General features: G+C 36.2%; 1 protein-coding gene across 8 annotated transcripts in view; it reads right to left on the bottom strand.

The window, feature by feature from the left end:
- The window catches only part of LOC139992879 (thyrotroph embryonic factor), a 100,649-nt gene that overhangs the window by 54,750 nt on the left and 21,785 nt on the right, over positions 1-24,114 (bottom strand). The window contains exon 1 of one of the 8 annotated variants that reach the window (XM_072014171.1): positions 11,861-13,568. The exons of 6 other annotated variants lie outside the window; for them this stretch is intronic. In XM_072014171.1, the coding sequence (XP_071870272.1) occupies positions 11,861-12,152 (292 nt within the window). In that variant the 5' untranslated portion in view covers positions 12,153-13,568. Of the gene's footprint in view, positions 1-11,860; positions 13,569-24,114 lie in introns of those variants that run through there. One more of the 8 variants, XM_072014173.1, reaches the window with a different exon arrangement.

Consider the following 24,114-nt stretch of genomic DNA (forward strand, 5'->3'; position numbering starts at 1 on the left):
CTATTCGTATAACGCTCAATTCCGTTTTAATTTCGATAGAATGTAATTATCCACCAGTTTGAAAACGATCGGATGGCGAGATCCGTACGCGAAGCGTTAAGACAGCGTCCATGAAAGAAGCGAGAAGCGCGAAAAAAAGCGCAAAATCTCCTGAGTAATCGTTTTCTAGCGATCGATGCTCTCAAGCAAAATCCAATTTCGCGGATCGGATTCCGTGGACGGGCGAGCACGTGGATGCACGCGTGCTGCACGTTGTTTATGTGTATATACAGAGTCCTCTCTTTCTCTCTTCGCCTCTCTCTTTCTCTCTCTTTCTCTCTTCGAACGTCAACTCGAGGAATAACATATTGTTAATCAAAAGTTCTACTAATACCGTGTCTAACGACTTTTCTATGAATAGATCTGTAAGGAAGATTCGTGATTCTTCGTAATCCTAGCCATAAGCCATTTCTGAATTTTGCAAGTAATCCTGTAATTCCTTCTTTACTTGAGAAAATCTGAATTTTTCAGAGGATTTTAGAAACTTTCTCGTAGTTATACATCCTTTTCTTCCTGCTCTTATTTTTTTTTTTTTATAAATCAAGAGCGCGATTGGTTTGAGAAGTTTGCCGTTTATACGTTTAGAAATTTAGTAGATACAATAGAAGCGCAAATGTTCATGGAAATGTTTAAGGATTTCTCCTGGTATTAATTTTTGAATCGGTACATCCTTTCGAAGAATTTTTAATTTTGTAAACGTAGCAGTGCAAAATTTTTCACTTTTCCTCATTTGGAGACGTTAAACGCAATAAAGTTCCAAAACACGGAAAGACCAATGTTTTGTATTTTCTCCTAAAACCGTTCCAGCTTTGGAAAAATTAAAAGTTGCGCTGAAAGAAGAAAAATTTCTAATTATATCCAACAATTCTGTTTCCTTCTATATTCTCCATAAAAATTTCGTTTCTCCTACTCAAATGCAAATAAGAAAGAAGAAGCATAGCAATTTTAACAATTGCGTTATCAACCAGCCAAACTAAACGAGAATAATCAACTTGCATAAGATCTTAAAATATTGCAACATAGAAGAGAAAATTATATGAAATCCCTCTCGTTCGCTGATAACCTTGCAGTTGATGCGATGTTGAATCTATATGTATATATATATAAATTTAAAAAAAAGTAAGAAATATATTAAACTGCAAATAGCAGGACGTTAATGAAGTTCATCGCATCCGAGCTTCTAAAAAACCGCGTACGGATGTTTATATGAAACCAGGAGAATAAATCGTTGTGTGTTTGTTTCCTGATCCCCTCTCCTTTCCCTGCCTTTCTACAATAATTGTTGGTTTATGTTACACGTGTCCAGACACATACGCACAGCTAAATGATTGTCATTGGTTCTGCTCATACGTTCATGACTTTGTTATGCAGTAAAACTCAATAATCCGACGTAATGAACGTAAGAGGAAACACAGATAATAATCGAAATGCACGGACTGCGAACAGTTCTCGTTCCACTGCCTTTTATGGATCTAATCGTGTTAATATGTATATAGCATTGTTAATCGTAGATCAAACGATTCGTACTTAATACTCGGTAATTCGTACTTAACGAGAGATTTCAACGATAATGATTTCATGAAAATTAATATTTATTAAGACGTATGGGAATTTCAATTGCGTTTTAAAGGAATGCCATTCTTTATAATGATTTCCTTTTACAAGAATTTTCAGTATCTATATGAATATAATATATATTTTTACATATATGTACAATAATATATATTTATATATGGTATATACAGATACTAGAAATTATTATAAAGGAAAATCATTATAAAGAACATTTCATTAGAAAATACAATTTATAAATATATATATATATATATATATATATATATATATTTTCTTTTAGTATAATACTTTTATCTTGTGTCAAAATGTCTCTATAATAATTTTAATTAAATGATTTATTAGACAATGAACTTTAATATCTTTCATCGTTGATTGAAGTAAAATTCCATACACTCTGACTATGAAACAAAATTATCTACACTTTTATTTAGAAGAAAAAGACACTGTGCGAAGTTACGTACGAAGCTTTTTCAAAGCAATTTTTTGTTACGATTTCGATTTATAAACTTTTCCAAACATATGCTGGCGTCATAATCTCCTACTCTTATCATCACGAGTTGCATGCTATGCATAAAATGGATCTTGAGTCCGTATCACAAGACGAGTCCAAATCTCTAGTCGTCATAGCTTCTGTTATCTTTCGTAAACTTTGAAGTAATATATATGTAGTATTATAGTACTATCAGACTCAATTAAGATCTTTGCTTGATTATTATTATCAATATATTCTTACAATCTCCAAATTTGTCTCGAAGAACATTCATTGGAATTAAGCGGAAAATTGAACAGCTTTTGAAAATGTTTGCTGCTTTCAGAAATTTAATAGACTATTCAGTAAACAGCAGAGTCAGCGCGAGGATGTAAATTCTAATCGCACTTCTCGGGTGTCTCTTTAAACGCTGCATTTTTATGATGTAACTAGATATTTCAGAGCCAATTTTATCGAAAAGAAGGAATTTAATAATCTCAAATTCAATATGTAATATCGATCGTTATCCTAGAGGATGGCTTCTTGAATATTATATTACCAAATTATCAAATACCAACACTTATCAATTCATGTATTACCAATTATCAAATTTTATCAATTTAACAATTATCGAAGATATACCAATTTATCAAACAATATTTTCCAGCCAATTATCAAATACCGAAAGTGATATCAAATACAATCAATTATTAAACATCAAAATTTATCAATACATAAATCGCTAAATAACAAATTTTACCAATTCAACAATTACCAAAACTATACCAATTTATCAGGAAATAGCATTTTCAAACCCTTCCTTCTCTCCACGTCAAATTAATAAGCTATAGTCAACAATTCATACACAAAGAATAAAAATTGCATAAAATATGCTAATTTTGGCTAAAAATTGTGAAGATCCTAAAACGTGAAATCGGGAAACGTAGTGTGTAAAGTTTAAAGCAACGCGTGCACGCGCGTTGCTGAAGGCACACGAGTAACACGTGCATGAAAACGAACGCACGTAACGCGAGTGGACGTGGTCGAGAGAGATACGAAGCGATTTCTTACGGCTTCGTTTAGGCCGAGGATTAAAGCGCGGCCTTCGGGAAGGTCAGGTGACGGCCAATGTGCCACGGTCTTCAGGAAAAAGCTAACTCGTTGTGACATACTCGTTGTGGGACACACTTGCTCTAGAAAAGCAGGCCCTTCGCCGATCGATCGCGCTCGTTTAATGCTACACCTACGATAATAGTCAAAATCACCATTTCGTCATTTCTCACAAACACACTTTTGGTATTTGAATAATTTTTTCTATGGAAGCATTTTTGATATTTGAACGATTTTTTTGGAATGTATAGAATATATTCTGTTACGTTCAGAAGCTTCCTTTCGCATTTCTATTTTATGCTTCAAGTCATAGTGTAGTTCTAGTGTCTGGCGCGAACGACCAAATCTACTGTCAGAGAGTAATAAGAAATAAAACATAATTAATAAGCACACATGTCTGTTTTTTTCTTCGTATTTTTCAATCAGTGATATATTATTTATTTTCTTCACAGGTGATAATTCATTTTACAAATAAATATATAATTATTTTGGTTTTTAAATTTACAGAACATGATATATGTTCGAACGAATAATATGAAAAATCAAATGAAGATTTTAATAAATACTTTAATGCGACTTATACCGAGTTTTCATACTTAAAACCAATCACCAATATTTTTTATATACATTATATACCTTTTACGGGGTTTCTTAGGAATCGTATCAATCATACGAGAACAGAATTGAATTTTAGAACGTATGCAAAGTATAATTTTCGTTTCGCAAAGACTCGTCAACGGGGATTTAATTTAAGAAACGATTTTAGGAAAGTTCGTCGTCAAATCAGCGACGTAAACGGCTACATAAATCGAGGTCGCAGGTCGGCCTACACTTTGCGTCAGAGAAACTGCCTACGTTCCCGATATTAATTTCTATCGACTTGCACTATCGATTATATTAGAGCCTTGTCTCGTATGTTGACTGACCGTTTCATTTACTGGCAGAATTTTATAGTCGTTTTAATTAGTCAAGGATTATGACGCGGAGACACTTATATTACGTTATAACTCTTATACTTAGATCGTTTTTTACCAAGCAAGCCGATAATATCGTAGACGAAGCAAAGTTTTGTTATTCTGAATTCTACGATGATCACAGCAGAAACTGAAGAGAAATATGAAATTCTAATTTATTATAAATAAAATAGAGTTCGTGATCTTGAATTTCAAAAAACACGTTAGAAAAAAATTGAAACGCAGTACAGAATTCCACTTTACTACAGAAAGAAAAGATGGTTCAATGTCAGCATGTGAGCAGACAAAGAAATCTAAGTAAACAAGTGAGACCGCTATACTATTCCATCAGTAAAGAAGCCAGAGCGAACGTTTCCTTAAAAACTCATCGCTGCGAGACTTATTGTTAGTATGCTATGCTTCTTGAGCGTTACTTTACTTGCAATATGATGCAATCGAATTTGTAATAGTCACACCAGACTGGAATACCAAGTTCCTCTATTTAATATCAATTGGTTCTTCGTAGAGATAGTGCTAATGTTAAAAAAAAAAGGAACATATTTCTCAGAAATGAAATCTCCTTTTTCTTAAATTTCCAACCTCAGCCTGGAAAATTTTTATATAAGTAATTCTATAGATTTTGATGTTGATGAAATTCTCGCACGTTGATGATAATCAAACAGTGGATATTTAAACGAATTCGTATTTCTGCGAATATAATTGGAAAGACTGGGACATGAGTAAAAAATTATTTTACCTACTATACATTGTAACAGGTACTATAGTTTGCATATTTTTATATATTGTTGTATAATTAATTGCATTCTGTGTATTTCCGCATCTTCAAATTTTTCACAAATACGTAAAAATCCGCGGTTTAACAATTATTTCAATTAATTTTTAACGTTAGTTTAAATCTATGCTTTTGCTTTTAATCAGTTTTTCAATGAATTAAACAAAAGGAAAAAGACGAACAGAAATTCGTATTTGGAAACTCTAGTTCATACTATGAAGTTCACCTAAATTCCTCGTTAGTCTGTCGAAATAGTATCATTCAAAATAAATTGTAGAATCTGAAAACAAAAAATCCAAAGACACAAAATATACAAAGATGATACACAACGATAACTCGCTGCTAACTGGCAAATTTTCACATAAACCATTATATTCCCTTACTTTCTCTTATGAATGTTCCTCATCTATTGGACGTTAGACCAAAAAAAAACATTTCTAATTAAACATAGCATAGAACAAGCATTACGTAAGGACAGTTTAATGTTGTAATAGATTAAAAAGTGTGTATTTCGAGGAATGACACGATCCCCGGATTCGTCATTGTCATGTTGGAACGAACGTCAAAGTGCAGGACGGGCTGGTCCGCCCATCCCTAGGCATTGTGCCCCTGAAAGCAGTCCCATTCGGGATCCATTGTGTCCGGCGACAATTCGACGTGCACACACCCGACAACAACGCCGGCACACTGCCGTTGCAATGAGCTCACGAGGTCGTTTAGTGTTTAGAAGAGCGTGTTGCACACACGCCATGGACGCAACCATGTACTGTCTAAACGAGCGGTTAAACGACGTCGAATAACGATCGATCAACGCGTTCGTCTACCAAAGTTTCCTTTTTCTGCCGCTTCACATTCAAATCCAGACCGCTTTCCTTTTTCTTTCCTCTCCCTTCGATCGATCGACGAACAAGTTATTAGATATAGATCATGTCTAGATTGATTCTGTCTCAGAGTTTTAGAATTTTAAGTCAGACAGGGTAACGGGCTGATTTGTGATTTTTAAGAGGATCGCAGGTCTAATTGTAATCTTTCTTTGTTGTTAGACGGAGATAAGATTATTAAGATCGATGAAGTCAAAAGCCGCAGATCGTGTGTTTGATCATACCTTTGAGAGTTTTTTTTTAATTTGAAGTTTAACAGGGTAACGCGGTAATTTGTAATCTTTAACAACGAATTTGTAATTTTTATTTGCCAAGAGCATCGCGGTTACGATTGTTATCTCTTACTGTTTTTGGGGTGTTAATTTATAGATTATTAAGATTAGTAAATCAACATTTATTGGTTAGAGATCGTGCGTGTGATTCTTGTCGTGAGAGTTTCAGAATTTTTAATCGAATAAGGTAATGCAATGATTTGTGATCTTTAAGAACTAGAGGTGAAAAGAATTGCAGTTTTTAATCTTTATCTGCTTTTAGATGGAGATAAGGATATTTACCATTCCAGCGATGGAGATTAATATTAATTGAGGAAATTAGTGGGAAATATATTAATTTAGAAATTATCGAGATTGGTGAATTATCAGGTTATTAATTATGGATTATGCCGTTAATTCTATCCGAAAGTGTTAGAATTTTAAGTCAAATAAACTAATAAAGCGATTTGATGTTATTTCGGAGAGGTGGTACTTGCGAAGAGGATTGCAATTAGAATTATAATTTGTCTGTTTTTAGATAGAGACATGAATATTTTGCTATTCAAACGATGGATTCCCTATGGATAAGGTATGTTTGATAAAAGATATCAAAATTACTATTATTTACAACACCACATATGTTTTCCAAGTAACATCCATATATTTTATTTTACATTTTACTTATAATGTCAGCAAATAGTTTCTTCATAGCTTTCTATTCGGTGATTCGGAATTTTCGATCTACGAGAAACTGTTTCATATAAATTACAATATTTTACTAAGTCATAATAATATGATTAGAAAATTTCAATGTATTTTGAAAATTGTAATACAAAGTTCGAGAAGATATATCGCGTTGTAACATAAATTCGTTCTGTTCTTACGTTGATTATTAAACGAAGAATATAAACATATGTTGCATCGTAATAATAACTTATTAAGAGCAAAAAGAAAAATTGTGATCATTTGCGTAATATTTTTCAATAGAGGAAAATAGCAAAAGGAAGATCGTATTGAACTTGCCAACATGCGATAATACGACATATTTCGAGGCCTATTAAACGCGGCCAAGCGAGATGCGCACGTTAGCTTCTTGAAGCAGTTAACGTGTTAAAAATAACAGAGGTCTAAAAGTTCTTCCAGCCTGTTGCTGCCAATTGCACGATTGCCATTTCACAGCGTCCATCGCCTTTCACGCGGTTGGATTTTCCGACTCATTTCCCAGATTCTCGTAAAGCTTCCAACCTTAGTCGCTGAATCTACTTCGAATCCAAGAAAAACAGCCAGTTGCTCGTCATAATTGCAATTTTCCTTATAGACGGTCGAATAGAATTTCAAAGTTGTCACGGTGGTATTCGGGAAATAGGAAAAAATTGTGAAAAGAAACACGCGTCGTTCAACGAAATGCTAATTCCTCCAGATTTTTCTATGTCTTATAATCTACAAATCTTCCCGAATAATCCAATATGGATATAAGATTGTTTATGAAATTATTCATAAAATTTATCTGATATTTAAAACGTAAATTTAAATAAATCCTTATTAACGAATAGTTTTGTTTTTAAGAATAATTCTCTAATTTCTACGAAGGAACAGATTTCAATATTTCGATATATTCGATATTTTCGCCACTTTTAAAAGCAAGCTTCAGAAGCTTTTAAGTTTCCAAGGTACATGAAAGGATCTTTAATTCCCAGCGTGTTTCTACATGCTTGTACGAGCAAGCGAACGCCAAGAGGAAACAGACGAGCGCAGAAAACAGAGAGGCTCAAGTGGGAAACGTGGGAGGATGCAAATGTTAATAGCCTTGAGTCGATTCCGTCGCAAGTAGGATAGGTGCATAGGTGAATTCACACGTTCGCATGTGGACACGTATGATTCATTCACGCTCCATCTTCGAACCCGTTAACTCGGACCTCCGCTTGGTTAATAACTAACTTTCGCAGTACTAATAGATTCATCGCAAACTCAAAGTGCAAACTACAAATACGAGAATACCATGTATGAGAAAAAAATAAAAGGCTGAGATCAAATTCCTACCTGCAACATGACAAATCATTATTACTCGTGAGAATTTCATGAAGCAAAAGGTTTTGAAAAAGAATGCTACGAGTGCATCTTCTCTTTTTAAAATGAATCCAACAAAGATTCATCTGTGCAATATTACGTATGAAGATCACGGGCAAACACACAGCAAGCAATTAAAATTCCGATAGTCAATATCGAGATTGTTCTTTTAATCCTTTGTAGAAATAAATATGTATTCTTCTTCTATATTTCTAGATTCTTCAATTCTAGATTCAACAAGTTGTCCGAAATTACACTCTTTATCGCCTTCTCGTGTTCTTTACGTACGTGACGTGTTTTTAATCTCGATTGCAGAAATAGCTCTCACTCAGAAATACACTTTGATATAATTTTATAAATATCTGTGTGATAAAATAAGGAATCTTCTGATTTTCCCAGTTTTTATGGAATTATGAAAATGAGAATTAGATAGCCTTGTGATCGCGTTTCCTTCCAGCCTTTCAACGCTAAAAAAACGTTCGTGACACAATTTAAAAAAACGTTCGTTTTATAGGAGAGGCTTTTTAAAATGTACGAAGAAATCTTCGTGAGTCATTTGAACGACATAATAAGGCTGAGTTGACACGAGATACGCCACTTGCAGCGTCACAAAACAACTGAAAACGAGCCAGTGTTGTTGCAAAGCTAAGGCCAGGTTGATTGCGGCACAAGTAATAATTTTGCCCTCTGACGCAAAACTGATGGAATTATGAATATACCGTTTCACATGATAAATATAGAAACATAATGTAAGACCCTCTATTCGATAAAAGCAAATTTGAAGTTTTATGAGTTGCGCCGCTATCAATGCCAAACGCCGATATAACTCAACCGAATTTCGAAACTAAAAATGAAATAAATTCCAAGATTTTAAACATCGCATATCACGCTATCAATCTCGATCGGTAGGAAACGTAGTTTTTCGGACGATAAGTCGATAAAAATATCAGTCGAGGAGAAAACATCGGAATTATTTATATTGCGAGATCGTGATTCGCGATATGAAGAAGTTGAGGAAAAAGAGTAAAGGAGAAAGTCTCTACAGGAATGATCTAAGCTAAATAAGCTGATAGATCACGTCGTGATAATTGTGAATAAAATGTAGGCAACCTGGTGTAAGCAACAGGTGGGCGTTTCTATTCCGCGATTACTCTCTCCTTTTATCACGGACTTGCGTTATCCTTCTCCGACTTTCTAATCAACTTCATGTTTTCGAATTAACCAAATGGTCCACTCTGCCTCCTCTAGGCGAATCTATCGTTGTGTATCGATCTCTCCTTCCAACTTTTATTACGATATCGAAACCAGTTGTAAAACAAGTTGAATAATTTTAACACGTGTACAAATCGATTATATGTTTACGCGTATTCCTGGTGAATCAACAAATGGAGGTTGAATATAGATTTGTTTTGCCTACTAAACAAAATTAAACTTCATTTTGCATTTATCATTATCCTGTGATCTTTCACGTTCTAATTTAACGCGGCTTTGTCTGTCACAGAAAGATTTTAAAAAAAGCAGGAAGAAACTGTGATGTGAATAAAAGGTTGAGAAATCAAGTTCTTTCTAGTTTCAAAAAACCTTGCCATTTTTTTTTTTTTTTTTTTTTATAGAACGTCGTCAATCCTTGTCTGTGATTTATAGCAATTTTTCTTTTTTTTTTCTTCTTTCTTTTTTTTTCTTTTTTTAGACAAGTTGCCAACTCTTATACGTGAACAAGGCGACCGTGGCTTTTTAATATTCATACCTTATTAAGTTACATGTTTAATGGCGAAATAACGCGAATACAGACACACGATGCAGTAATTTTTGCTACAAAAGGTGATTCGACAGGCGACGCTCGGACTCTTCCTGCAACAGAGTTGGCCGAGAAAAACGACGAAAACCTGTTCCACGTTTGTCACGTGTCGAAACCTACGTGACTCTCTCGATCTCTACATCTTCGCGTCTGTTTTTTTCCTTTTCTTTTTTATTGCTTTTCTTTCAGCTGGTGTTCAGAGCATCGCCATTTTCAACGCACACGTACAGCGACAATGCGATCTGCAGCCGCACATGTCAGTTCCAGACAGTCTACATCTAATCAACTAGTTATTATCGATATAAATAAAGTTATTTCCATCGTAAACGTGCACCAGAACGAAAAACAAAGAAATGTGCCTTTAATCGAGAATAAGAATCGATATGGGTTTGTTAAAAATGTGACGTATCACGGAAATTGCCTAAAATCGTCCTACCATTTCATGGAATAATCTCATGGTTTAAGAAGGACTATTTTAGTCCTGTTTTTAATATTAAACGTATGAGCGATATTTTACGAGAGGATCCAAAAATTATCAGTTAAAATGTAAGAACAAAAAGATTATTCTCGTTGCTGGATAATTTCGTATTTCGAAGTTTCTTCTGAATTGGAAATCAGACTGATTCGATATATCGATGGTGTGATGCTCTTAACGATAGAAAAATACGACTGGTTGGAAAGCAGTAGAATCAGCACGTTGCAGCGGAGTATTTTTTAAGATATGGATTTACGACTTGTTATAGGAGTTTATAGAGAGATTTATGAAGATTCTTGATCTTATATACTGCTTAACGGGAGTTTAACTAGGAACTACTGCGCGGGAAGATAGATAAATGTACGAGGTGGAAAATTAAGATTTTGCGACTCTAAGAACCGCTACACTGGCGATTCTATAGATGAAAAGATCGCGAATCTATGATTCTGCTAACATACGACTCTACGAACCAAGATTACTAAAATACGGAGAATTGAAAGACCTACAACCCTATAAGTCAAAATGTAAGATCCTGCTACACTAAAAACATTTAAAAAATCGACGGTTTTACAATTCCAACAACTAACAAACTAAGATTGCACGATATTAAAAATCGAACGCTAAAAATATTTACAATTTGAAAGATTAAATACACAAATTTCGAAATTGTATCACCCTGTCAACAATCTTGTAATTCTGATATAGTAGGAAAAGCTAACCAGAAGGAGTTAGCAGGAATTACTCTCGAATGTGTTGGCTGCAGGCGCATTCGATGATTTAAATTAATGGCAAAACAGTCCTAAAATGATTTAAGTGCGCGACTTTGAGAAACTAATAAAATTTTTTTGTATCTTCTTATGCACTTTGTTATCTTCTTACTATATATTCTTTGAAATGTTTGTAATTTAATTTGAAAAATTCTCGATTATTTTTATTTATTATAGTGCTCCCGCATATTTTTCAATTTTGTATCTGGCAATCGCAATAAGAACAGTTAACAAATACGGAATTACCTCATCAAAGACATAATTCGTCGATTAATTTCTGGAGAACAAAAGTCACGCGCTCAAATTCATTTCAGGTTGTTCTATCAACTTCAATATAAAATATCGAATGTGCAGAAACGGCCGTCTCGTTCCACATTACACAGTTCTCGTTGTCTCCTCGTAAGACTCAACGATCTTAAAGAGCAACTTTCGAGGATATCTAATCTGAAAGCTTACGACACTAACATCATGTAATTCTAAGATTCTACAATCCTGGAAATCAAAATTTACAAATCCGGAAAGTCCATAAACCAAGAAATTCGCGTCATGTAACCATAAAAGTGCTGTTCAAATGCTGAAACTGGAAACCTCGTAATCCTAACAATCGTAGCAATCGTCCTCCTACCAAACCTGAAACCTAACAAAACCTGTTCAAATCCCTCGAAACACAGAATCCTCGTACCATTTACGTATACATGATGTTGCCTCCATAAATGCTGGTACTGGCTCCAACGCGAGCTGGTGCTGTCCTCGTGGATGGGCGGAAGTGGCGCGTGCACCTGATGGCCGTGCGAGGTGGGCGGTAACGGTGGCGGTGGTGGTTGTTGGGGTTGCTGTTGGTGCGCAGGCGCGACCACGATGTGAGGATGGGGCGGTTGCACCGGTTGTTGCTGATGCTGCTGATGATGCGCCTGGTGCAGCACGCCTGGTACCGGCGGTGGCGGCAATTGCTGGTACTCCATAACGCAGCTCATTCGGTTGCTTTCACGCGAGCATTTAAATCATCCCTTACTTTTTCTTCCTTGTCACTCAGTTAGTCTTTTCCTCTTACTATACGACAACCGAATTCACTCACAGAGTTCGATTCCTTCGGTCGATCTGACGATCGAAGCAGAAAGTTTGACAATTTGATTTTCTCGCCTCTATCGGCTAGCTCGATTCGATTTAGAGTAATATTCGTTTAAAATAAGCAGAGAGCACTTATCAGATTTGACGAGGATCGTCTTAGGGACACACTACCGAGGCTTCGCGGTTGCCACTGTCTCTGTTTGTCTCAGCATCTGCGCGTAATTTTATCCGCTCGCTGTCATCCGCGCAGTCTTTTTGCGCTGCCACTGGACGGACACTTGTCACCAGGCCGAGAATCGTCGACAAGAGAGGGAGAGAATCGGAGAGAGGACGAACCGAGGAGAACTACGAAAAAAATCGCAACTCCGGTGATGTCAAAGGGCCACAACGATCTTTCGCTATCAGAAATCTTGCAACTTCCCAGGGATCTTTGGATCTCAACTTCGGCCACGTGATCTCGATTCGACCACACTCTTCCTTCTTCCTATCTCTCCCCTCTTGCAACGGTGTCCTCGACCGTTCACCGAATTCATGTGCGGAAGATCATCGTCCAAGATCAACATCAACAGTTCGTTGGTTCAAAATCAACACACCGATGGGAGGATTTCTGTCGCTCGCCGATGATCCGGTATTCGAGACGCAGAGCGCGCGAGTCCCGAGGTACGCGCCTCGAACACACGGAACCTCGTCGGAGAACTGAAACGTACCGCTGATCCGTTGGGCCGCGAAAGGACCTCCCGGAGCAAGAGCAGATTCGGTTCTCGGCCGGGAAGGAGAGAAGGCAGCGGCCAGCCACGGGCACGGTGTACTACTATCGTCGTCGTGTGTCGACTGTCAAAATCAGCGATCGTCAGCGTCTATCCGTGGCCGGTGTTCGCCCATTGGGCCGTCACCGTAGCCGGAAGCGTAGCTCCGATTGGCTCGCTGGCCGCGTTCCTAACAGTGGGGGAGAGACGATCACGCGCCTCGACGTCGTCCTGAGAAGCGAAGTTCCGACCGGGAGAGACAGTACGAGGAAGGGCAGAGTGGAGCCATCAAGGGAAATCAGAGAGAGCAAGACAGACTCGCTGAGACCGTGAAGAGGGATGGACAGAGTTTCTCAGGAAGAAGGGAGAGGGTAACGTTAACCAAGAGGGAGAAAGAGGATACGCGCATGTATGTATACAAAAGGGGGTGGAGAGGGGGTAAAATGTTGAACGGGGCAGGGAGGGACAGATAGGTGGATAGATAGACGGACAGGTAGACAGGGACGAATAAAAAAAAAGAAAGAGAGAGAAAAGGAGAAAAAGAGAGGGAGAAAGAGAGGGAGAAACCGTGCGTGCGTGACTCGAAGCTGCGGCGTCCGGAAAGACACTGCCACTCGCCAACGTTCCTACGTTCCACCGCGCTATCTGTGTTCCTTTCTCTCTTTATCTCTCTCTTTCTCTCTCTCTCTCCCTTCTCTCCGTGTCACTCCCTCTCTCGATACATACAAGCTTCCCTACCAAGAGTCCACGCGACGTTTCTCTCTCGCGAGCACACACGCGCGTACGTCCATACCCTCCTCCACAACCCGTTCGTACCCGTCGTCTTCTTCGCGTTCACCAAACATCCGCTTTTACCCGCCCTCACCTCCCACCATACACCCTCTCCACACTCTCTCTCTCTCTCTCACTCTCTCTCTCTCTCCCTACTCGAGTGTTACGCGCAAGATTCTGCCACTTCCTACTCTATCCATCTTTGTCCCTCTTCGTCGTTGTTCTTTCTTATACGTGCAGAGTTTGCTAGGTTATAGGAGAATTGTTTTGTGAAGCGAATAAGAGAGCCTGTAAGGGTAGTTTCTTGCACGGTGCAGGTTAGGTCGCGGTCTTTCGAGGGAGGTTCTACGACTGGTTGTTTCTTTGAGCGTTCTCCGCCAGTGGTTTTCTCGGTTTTTCTCGCAGAATAACGACAGCCAATGGGCTTCCAAGCAAACGGGGCTTCCGTGTTCTGAGGCGAAACCCCGGGCCGCGGTGGTCTCTCTGGGTGTTTTAGAGTGGCGAGCACAGCGACGTTGAGTTGGTTCGGAGTTTCTAAGTCTTCCAGCAGAATTCCGTTATGACGTTGATGAAGTCTTTTGTGTTTCCTACTTTTCTGTTTCTGATGTTGCGACAATGGTAGGTTAGAGATGGATTTGTTTATTTTTCGGGATCCGATTATTTTCGGATATTTCTTCGCGAAAATTATTCGATTAAACCATGTACATTTCGTTATATTACCAAGCAATATCGCTGAGCAGTTGCGGATATTACTAAACCTAGAAATCTTAAACGTTAAAATCGCAGCATATAAATAATTGTAAAAGTGGATAAAGTTAAATTTATAAAACAGAAATAATAGCAATGAGAAATCTCAGACTCGTCGTTCTGCTGATTCTAGCGCAAAAATCATTGCAATCGAAAAAAAAATTGCAGATTGATTCCCCTAGCTTCTTACCGAAGGTGTCTGACCACAGTTCGGAACTTTCTACTGGTAAGAACTCGCAGCGGTAGGATCAAACAAGATCCGTGCTTGAAAATCAGGATTACAACACGTAATAAGTCAAGAAAGTATTCCAGCACCTGTATAAACCTTCCATGAACATATTATACCTCCAGATTTTGAAATTCAATTGCCATCGTTATATTGGTGAAGTTCAAAACAAATCTAAAAATGTACATAAAAGCTACAATTAATAAGACTCGATATTCAGGCTAAATATCGTATTTAGCGCTGATTATATGTTTAATAATTCTTAATTCTTTAATTCTTTATCAAATACACTTCTGTGTATATATTTTTGTACATTTTTAAGACGCTTTTAAAATTCACCAATATAATCATGACATGGCGCTAATGAAATTTCAAAATATTTTAAATATAATACATACACGATATATGCATCAAAGAGTTTTTTGATAAACGTTCAAATGATAAACGTTCCTTCAGCTATTGTAAATGCTTTTTTCAAGATTCGTGGCTCATAGAATTATCGGAAGGCCACCACAGATGACTTTCCGTTTCGATGGCGTGACGAGTTAGAAAAAAAAAAAGGGAAAACTGGAACAAACGACGCTTCGGACGAAGAGGATAGTTGATGCTGTCCCCGTTTTCTATGTCGGGCCCGACCCACTTCCTGGTGCGTGGTTTCGATCGTGACCGATCCATGAAATTAACAGTAACGGAGCGGCCGTACTCGCCGTGTAAAATCGAAAGTGGCGAAATACCACGACGCCGTGGCGTTCGAGAGGGGACAGGCCCGTTTCATGGTGGTTCCAAGGTGGGGAACAGAGAGAGTTTCCTCGCCGAAGAAAGATTCTAACGGCCACGCACAACACTGTCGCCTCCTTCTATTCGTATGTTCCTTAGATCGTCTCAAGTACCGGCAACTATTTTCGATTTCTAATTGCAATGTTTAATTTCAATTTCTACTCTGAATTTCCAATTCCGATATTTAGTCTCAATTCCTAATTTCGATTTATAATTTCCGATTTTCCGAATTTATGACCGATAAAAAAGATTTATGATCGATTCAAAAACTTTCAAAATTGCGTTTTCCTGTCTATGAATTTTCCAACTGAACATTATAATAATTCATATATATTATAATTCAATGCAATTAACGTATTTAATGTGGAGCTAATTCTGTAATTTATCACGTCACTTGGGAATTCCCCCTTATCTTAGCAAATCGCATCTTTTCATTCATCCTCGTAATGTAGAATTCCCTCACATTGATTAGAAGAATTTACACGTATCTACAAATGAATCTTCCACGAACATGTGAGAATTCTTTAAAATATCACTTCTGTCTAAGTGATACGATCACGAATCAGAATCACGAATTAGAATCACAAATCAGGTATATTTAAATGTCCTCGAATTCTGATGGTGCTCAGTTTTTTAATATTACTAAGTATTACTACTCCTTCTTACCTTTTATACGTGCAATTATGCTACACTGATTATACAAAATATTTATGCGCAACACATGTGTTACTCCTGTGTTTTGTTATTCCTAATGAATACACCATTTACCATCTCAACAAGAAAAATCAAAGAAAACCAACGAAACAGCGGGTGTTCTCGAAGTATTTATGCTACGCTGATTTTAAAAGATATTTATGCATATATTACACATACCTTGTATGAAAAATCTTCGAGTATCTAAAACAAATATAGAGCATGAATGACTAAAAGATCTTTCAATTATTCAACACCTGCAATAGTTTACAATTTAGTCGATATCTTCGACTTTTTTCAAACAATGATAAATACGTTTATTTCAATTTAGAAATTATCCGAACCTCAATCTGGCATAAACCGTATTAAATTTCGTCGCTTTTATTTCCTGATTTGTCTACTACAGTTTAATGTAACCCAAAGCCAAACCACAAGTTGAATTTTTTTAAAGTTACTAGTTTCGTAACCTTTTTCCTTATTTGAATATCTTATCAATAGACATTGAATTAAACTTCTTTTTCAACTGTTTACCATTTACTTTCTGTCGCTTCATTATCTGTGGATTACCTTCAAGTTTAGTTTTACCGTAGATATTAAAAATACTTCGAATTTTTCGCAATACTTTTTAAAACAATATTTTACCTTCCTAAATAACCCTTTTCGGTATATCCAAGTTTGAAAAAAAGAACGTAGATACCGATCAAATCGTAAACTATTCCTAAAACAAGCTATTACCACGCCTACTATCCATTAAACGCTTCATCATTGCGACAGAAAAATGAGAAAATCAAAGAAAACGAGCAATATCTTGGTGTTGTCGAATACGGCTGGAAGAAAACGATGGCTCTTACTTCACCGGACAACTTGGAAGAGTTCCCATTTCGTTTTCGTTCGCATCGACGACCTTTCTCTTCGTCGCTCCCTCGCTGGAGAAAGGGAAAAAAAGCAACGGTGGAGGGAAGATGCCGACGTTAATTCTGCTGGAACCGGCATAAAGCTCTGAATCACCGGTGAACCGGTCCCGTACCCGTAAAACGCGATGCCTGTTGTGCGAACGCGGAAACCACGAGGAGCCAGCAGTCCTCGCACGGGTCACGGAAGGATTCCTTTCTCCTCCTCCGTTTCGTTGTCGTCTCTTCCTCCTTATATTCGCCCATTCTTCCTTCTTTCATCCTTTCTACTCATCCTTCTCCTTCCCCCTTTTTTATTTTCATCGCCGTCGCCTTCGTGTTCTCCGACCAACAAAAGTATATCCTCCTCCCTGTTCTTTGTACATCCTCCCTTTTGTCAGCCAACAGATGATATACCTTTTTTAGTTGGAATGCTTGTTTTGCCACGATGAATCGACTTCTGCTGTGTCATCGACCTAATTGGATTACGATAATGGGAGAACGAGCGAGTGTCGAGGTGAGGTAACGTGTTTCACAATGAATGGATCCCGAAAATATTAGTCTTCTTTCCTTGTTTACTCGTGGAGGTCGGAGATAAGTAGGGAGATTTGCGAGGATATTCGCAAATTTTATTCAATATTTTTTGTAGAAATTTTTATTAGAAATCTTATCAGGTTTAAAGTACTAGCCTTAGGCCTATTCCAGTCGAATTACCGAAATCTGTTTATCAGATATAACTACTTATATTTTGCCTATTATTTACATACATTATATGTACATGTGTATGTATGTATACTACAATAGCTATATACTATGATAATAGTCTAGTCTAATAAGCGTCTAAGCGCTGCTAATTGACGTTATCAAGCCTACTTAGAATTCTCAATAGAGAATTGATAGCGAAGAGCTTTAAAAGAGAGAGAAAGAAAAATGCGGTGTATGTCAAGTCTAAGTATTATTTGTGTAGACTGCAGATTTTTGTGCATTCATGTGAAATTTAAAGTTGCAAAAATGAGCAAGATGCAGGTAACATGCAAAAATATATAAAATACCGAAAGTATAGTATTTTCTATAATATTTAGTAGGTAAAACAATTTTCTACTTAGATTCAAGTATGCTAATTATATTTATAAAAATATAAATTTGCAGAAGAATCCACAGTCTAATCATTAATTTAGGATTGACGAACTGTATACCACAGTTTTGGTATTTTGTTTAGACTATATTATAAAATATGAAATTATAAAATTGCATTGCATAAGTTAATATCAATGCCATACTTTATTTTAAAATTCTATCCCTATCAAAGTACATATATTGAATCTCAGTACTTTACCATTACTATAATGAATCTTAATACTTCACTATTATTATATTAAATTTATATCTAGCACATTGAATATTAACACTTTAGCCAGAAATCTCCCTATATTTTTTCTATTAATTATAAAAATCAACTATGGTTTCTATCTCTATCTATCTGAAGCAAGTATATTGAATTTATATCAAATATATTGAATCTTAATACATTTTTGCTATTATTATGTTAAACCTGTATTAGTTATATTAACTCACAATAGTTTACTCAAAAAATCTCTCTATATTTCTTCCGTCAATCATAATCTCAATTATGATTCTATTCTTATCAAAAGAAATATATAAACGTATCTACATGAATCTTTTAAGCATTATTGTATCAATTCGTACTCTACTTTGTGCCAATACTACGACGTCAGAAACGATGAAAACTAGTATAACAAGATGTTTGGTTTTTTCGAACGAGGCCGGAGATCTCGATGCGGGCAAAGACGCTTTCGTTTCCCGGCTAAAGGTTAAACTGTTGCTACGGTCTAACGATGCTACACGAAATGGGAATCGAGACAACCTGTTGATCCTGCCGCTTCCTTTCACTCCTGGTGTATCACGAGCGAAGGAGAAAAGAGGCGAGACGTTCCGACTGATTTACCGCAACACGTTCTTTATATTTCGTAAGCAACCCGGCAATCAGGGATGCTTCGTGAATTAGGCCAGCTTTTTTTCAATTCCGCGATAATAGAACAATTTATACCGATGGATCAAACACTTGTTGTGATTGTAAATCATGGATAGAGAAATTGTGTTGTTAGAATTTTTGGTCACGCTTCGTGATTTTAGAGATATTTCTCGGTTTCCGATGGAATTTCGTTGTTATGATCTTTATTTACTATAATTCTTTGAAACTAGGTATTAAACACTTTCCTTGATCTTTGTTGGAGAATTCAAAGTAGATTTAAAGCAAATGGAGATGTTTTATGTTAGTGTGTATTAGATATTATATTTAATTTGTAGATTATGTAATTTCAGAAAATTTTTTGCAGCAAAGTGTCGAAATTAATATGATAAACTACATAAAAATCAGAGTAATCAGAGTAAATATTTTACAATCGATTTCTAAAAATTATCTTTCAATAACAAACCAAGCAATTTATAAAAATTTTCCAGCTAGTCACCTTGATTATCAATAAGTTTCTAACAAAAATTTCAAAAGAAAATTTTTTAAAACTATGTTACTACATCTTACAAAAAATCCTTTATTAATTAAAAGCTCCCAACATCTTATCCAATCCTCTACAATTCCAAAATTCGACATTTGATCGACACATGTTTTTCAAACAAGCACCACCTTAAAAGTTTCTTACAGAAATCAGAGGGGAGAAAGAATCCGAAAAAGAGGATTAAAATAATAGGGAAGAAAGTATGCGAGCAGATTTTATTCAATCGAGATTTGCTCACCGGGAGTGGCTAACGTGAGCGCAAAAAAAAAAATATAAGAATGTGGAACTCGTCTAACGGGTGTTCGGAAGAAAGCGGTCCCATTTCGGCCAAGCGTGCTGCTTTTCGTGGCCGAGTTACTGACAAAATTTTGGGAACGGCCCTTCCCAAGTGAGAAAAACAAGAAAGAGGGCGAATGGAGTGGCGAACCGATTCCGGAGCCGCGGTAGGAGAAACGGCCAAGGCACATTTCACTAGGAGGAGAAAGTCCATTGCCGAAAGTTCTCGTTTTCACATGTCTGGCCCCTGGATCTTCCAAGGTTAACTCTACTCTGACAAATGTGAAATTCTACTCCCGTGAAATCGTGGACAATTAAGGTAAAAATCTTTGATTCTGATTCCTTTTTTGTTTCCTCTTTTTCTTTTTCTTTTTTTTTTTTTTTTTGTTTTTTGTTTTGCTTCAGTCAGATATGTTGAATATAATTGAATCAATGGTAAAAATAATTGAATAGCTTTAGGTTTCATATGAATCACTGTTTATTGCTGTTAATATTAAAAAATGATTCATATAGCTGAAATTGAACTATATAATTTTTTTTAAAGTTGTCCATGCATTCCCTATTCGTTTGTAACAGTCTATGGATTTAATTTTGGTGTTTATTAAATATGTTATTAAATAATGTTTATTATTATTGATATTAAAAAATAATTCATATAACTGAAGTTAATTTAACCAATTTTTCAAAGTTGTGAATGTCTTTTTTTTATTCATTTGTAACATTTGAATTGATTATGGATCTAACGTTGCTATTAATATTGAATAATATTTGTTGCTATTAATATTAAAAAATGATTTATATAATGAAAGTTGATCTAATATTTCAATATATTCAATTTCATATTCTTTTTGTTCATTTGTTATATACCAGGGATTTAAGAATTAAAAGTGGAAGCTTTGGTAGCTTACAAATATGGGGCTGCGTATAGAAAATTAAAATACTCGAAGTTGTATGTTAGAAACAGAGAATTACGATACGAGTCATATAGAAACAAGAACGTTAAATATTCGTGTCTTAGATACGGAAAATTGCTATTACAATAATTATATTAACGTAAGAATGATAAATAGCAAAGTCATGATAACGTAGAAATATAAAATCCAAACGCTAATGACTTAATAAGAAGAGAAATTATCAACTCGTAAAATCCTTATTATCTGCAATTTTTATACGCACAATGATCGATCATAAATAATTTTTATAATCGAGCCATACACAGGAAGTAAGGGAAAAACGAAGAATTGAATCGAGCAATTATATTTCGTTTTGAAAAGTGACATTTCGCGACTTATTTAATCGGTAAAACCCACTATTGCATTGACAAGGTCCAAAAATATCGTGGCGGACAAAAGAGAAAGCAATTTATTATGTGCTCGTCCGAAAGTGGAACATTCGATATGCGCTTAAAAATAGTATCACAATGCTCGTGACTAAACGATATTCGCAACGTCCAACGAGATTTCCCCTTGTTTGTTTCTATTTTTCTTTTAAAATACATTAACGCCACTTTACTGACCTTATCGAAGCCTGCTGATCAACGAAATCTATTGAGAACGACGCTTGAGAAGATGAGATCTATTGAGAAGATCGCATGATAAGAACATGACGAGGTAAATTGAACAAGTTTTGTAGAAACTGAAAATATAATTATTAAGCAATATTTTAAAGCAATGAGAAAATATCATGTGTATAATTATTAATACAGAGTAATACGGTGACAATTTTAAAGGAAATGAAAAACGCGCTGTTTTACATAATTACCAGTATTAAATTAGAATTCAAATTAAATGAAACGTATAAATTGTTAGGATATACTGACAATTTAGAATGGAATGGAAAAATACATACAGTGTGAAAATACGTATACTTTTGTAAAAACCAAATGTATAATTTAAGGCAAGCAACGTGAAAACTAAACAGCAAAATTTTGAACACTTTGAAAGGTGAAAAAATACATACATATTTATCTCTAAAATTAAAGAACAATTTTGGTAACATTTTTATTGCCGACTGACAGTAAACTGAATTTCAAAGGTGTTTCTGCGGAAAAAAGACAGCAAATGTGACTTATCGTGTTCTTTCCTTATAGTCGTTATATCCTATGGACAAAGGGGTTACGACTTTTCTTCACCATAGAGACTCGAGAATTGATAACTTCACAGCTGACGAGCAGATGTTGCTACCGTCATAAAGCGTTTATGTTATAAATTGCGCGGTGGAGCCTGTATGTTTTACCGACACCTGACAATTAAAGAAACGACGTGTACAGAGCATATGCTGTGATCACGGAATGCACGTTAACGAAGCAGCGAGCTGAGATCGTGTCCAAGAATCGAACCAGGATGAAAATGTATTTCACTGTGCGTGAAGCCTCGATTTTCGAGGATTGAGAAAACAAATTTCGAAGAAAATTACGAAATTTCAAGATTGTTATATACATCTCAAGGCGAGAAACTTGAAATGATTTTAATTTACGTCATTGCTTTATATATTAATTATCTATGTTAATTAATTACGTAACATTAGAAATATCAGAGTTCCTTTTCTTTATTATTTCTATTAAGAATGCTCTATTTAAATCTAGCCTTAAAAACGGTCGCTAAAGACACAAACTATGCTACTGTTTTAAATATAACATGGAAGAAGAACAGATGATCTCCCCCTGTTTAGCCTATTACTAATCAGAAGCTTGGCGATAATTACAAGTTAATATTGAAAGATATCGCAAGTTTTCTCAGAAAGCAGCAAACTTCTTTCCTCGGTCCAATTAGTTTCTGAAAGTGACACGTTTTTCTTTTTGTTGGCAAAGTTCGTGCCTCTTATTTCGCCAACGCAAAGTCAACCAATTAAATGCGAACGTTGAGCGTAATTACTCTTTCCTCGTCTCCGATAATTACACACGTTTCTGATGTAAAAAGCGGTAGAAATCGCGGAGCTTCGGAATTACTTTGTATCCTTGAAAACGAATCATCTACTTGCACGCACGATCTTTCAAATGAATTTTTCTTCCATTTAAATGACCGGCCAGAGCAAGCTTTTTCCATTCGCTACGAGTTTTGTTGAAATCTATAGAATTTCTGATATATATTATACAGGCTGTTTCAGACTATGCGGATCGAAGGTACGGGGTTGATAAAAACTCGCATAAATGTACAACAGATACGACTTGGTTTTCGAATTGCAGCTTCTTTCGCGTTGTTTCTTCGAAACATTCCCCTCTCGGGCAAATGGCATTTCAGAAACCGTTCACCGTATATTATACCGATGCCTAGTTCTTACGGCAATACGCTCAGCAAATCCATACGTAAGACGCATGTCAGTCGTTTCGCAATTTCTGGGAATAACTCATTTTCACGACACCACTACCATAAATTCGGAATAATCTTGCTGCACCGGACGTGCGAGTCTTTTACACGGGTACTCGACGGGCGACGTTTTACCGTGCGATATCGCCGTGATCTGTATGTCTGTTTTTGTTTCTTCTTGATAGGAAAAGAAAGAAAGAAGGACGGTCGCCTGTGTGCACGCAGCCTTATACTGACTGCTCCATTCATAACGCGGCGCTTGCACGACACTCAAACCACGCAGCAAAAGCAGTATACACCAACATTCCAATTCTTGGTCTTATCTATGCAAAAGATTGCTGCAACACAAAATAAGCTATAACTCGAAAATAAGGTCATATCGCGTATACAGAGTGTCCCACGTAACTCGACTCGTTAGTTTTCTGCCGTTTGCGGCTATGTGACAAAGAACGTTTCGAATAACCGTATTTTAATCGTGTGGAATTTACAAAAAATGTGGTAGAGGTAGAAAAAAGATTTCGAAAATATACTGTCTTTATAGGGAAATCACTTTGAATGATATATAATAAATGGAACCACACGTTGTCTCGACTATTTTTCTCTCGAAGACTATGGTCTAGCGAGTAGCAAAGTTTAATATTTTGCATTTAAGATGAAGGAATGAAGGTAGTATATGAAACATGTGCTTAGTATGGAACGTGATCGTATGTTTGCAAAGAAGTGCCGTAATGCTGCGGTGAAGTTTTAAACTACTAATTACAACGTCGTCCGCGAGCAATTATCATTTGCGTGAATACGATCGTTTCAGTAATGTGCCGTTAAGCGTGTTCTTTTCTCGTAGTGACTTTTTATATTCATTTACGAAGAAGATTTGCGTGACATTAAAAGTAAATTATTCGGTCA

This window comes from Bombus fervidus, chromosome 12 (assembly GCF_041682495.2).
Source record: "Bombus fervidus isolate BK054 chromosome 12, iyBomFerv1, whole genome shotgun sequence".
Taxonomy (NCBI): Eukaryota; Metazoa; Arthropoda; class Insecta; order Hymenoptera; family Apidae; genus Bombus; species Bombus fervidus.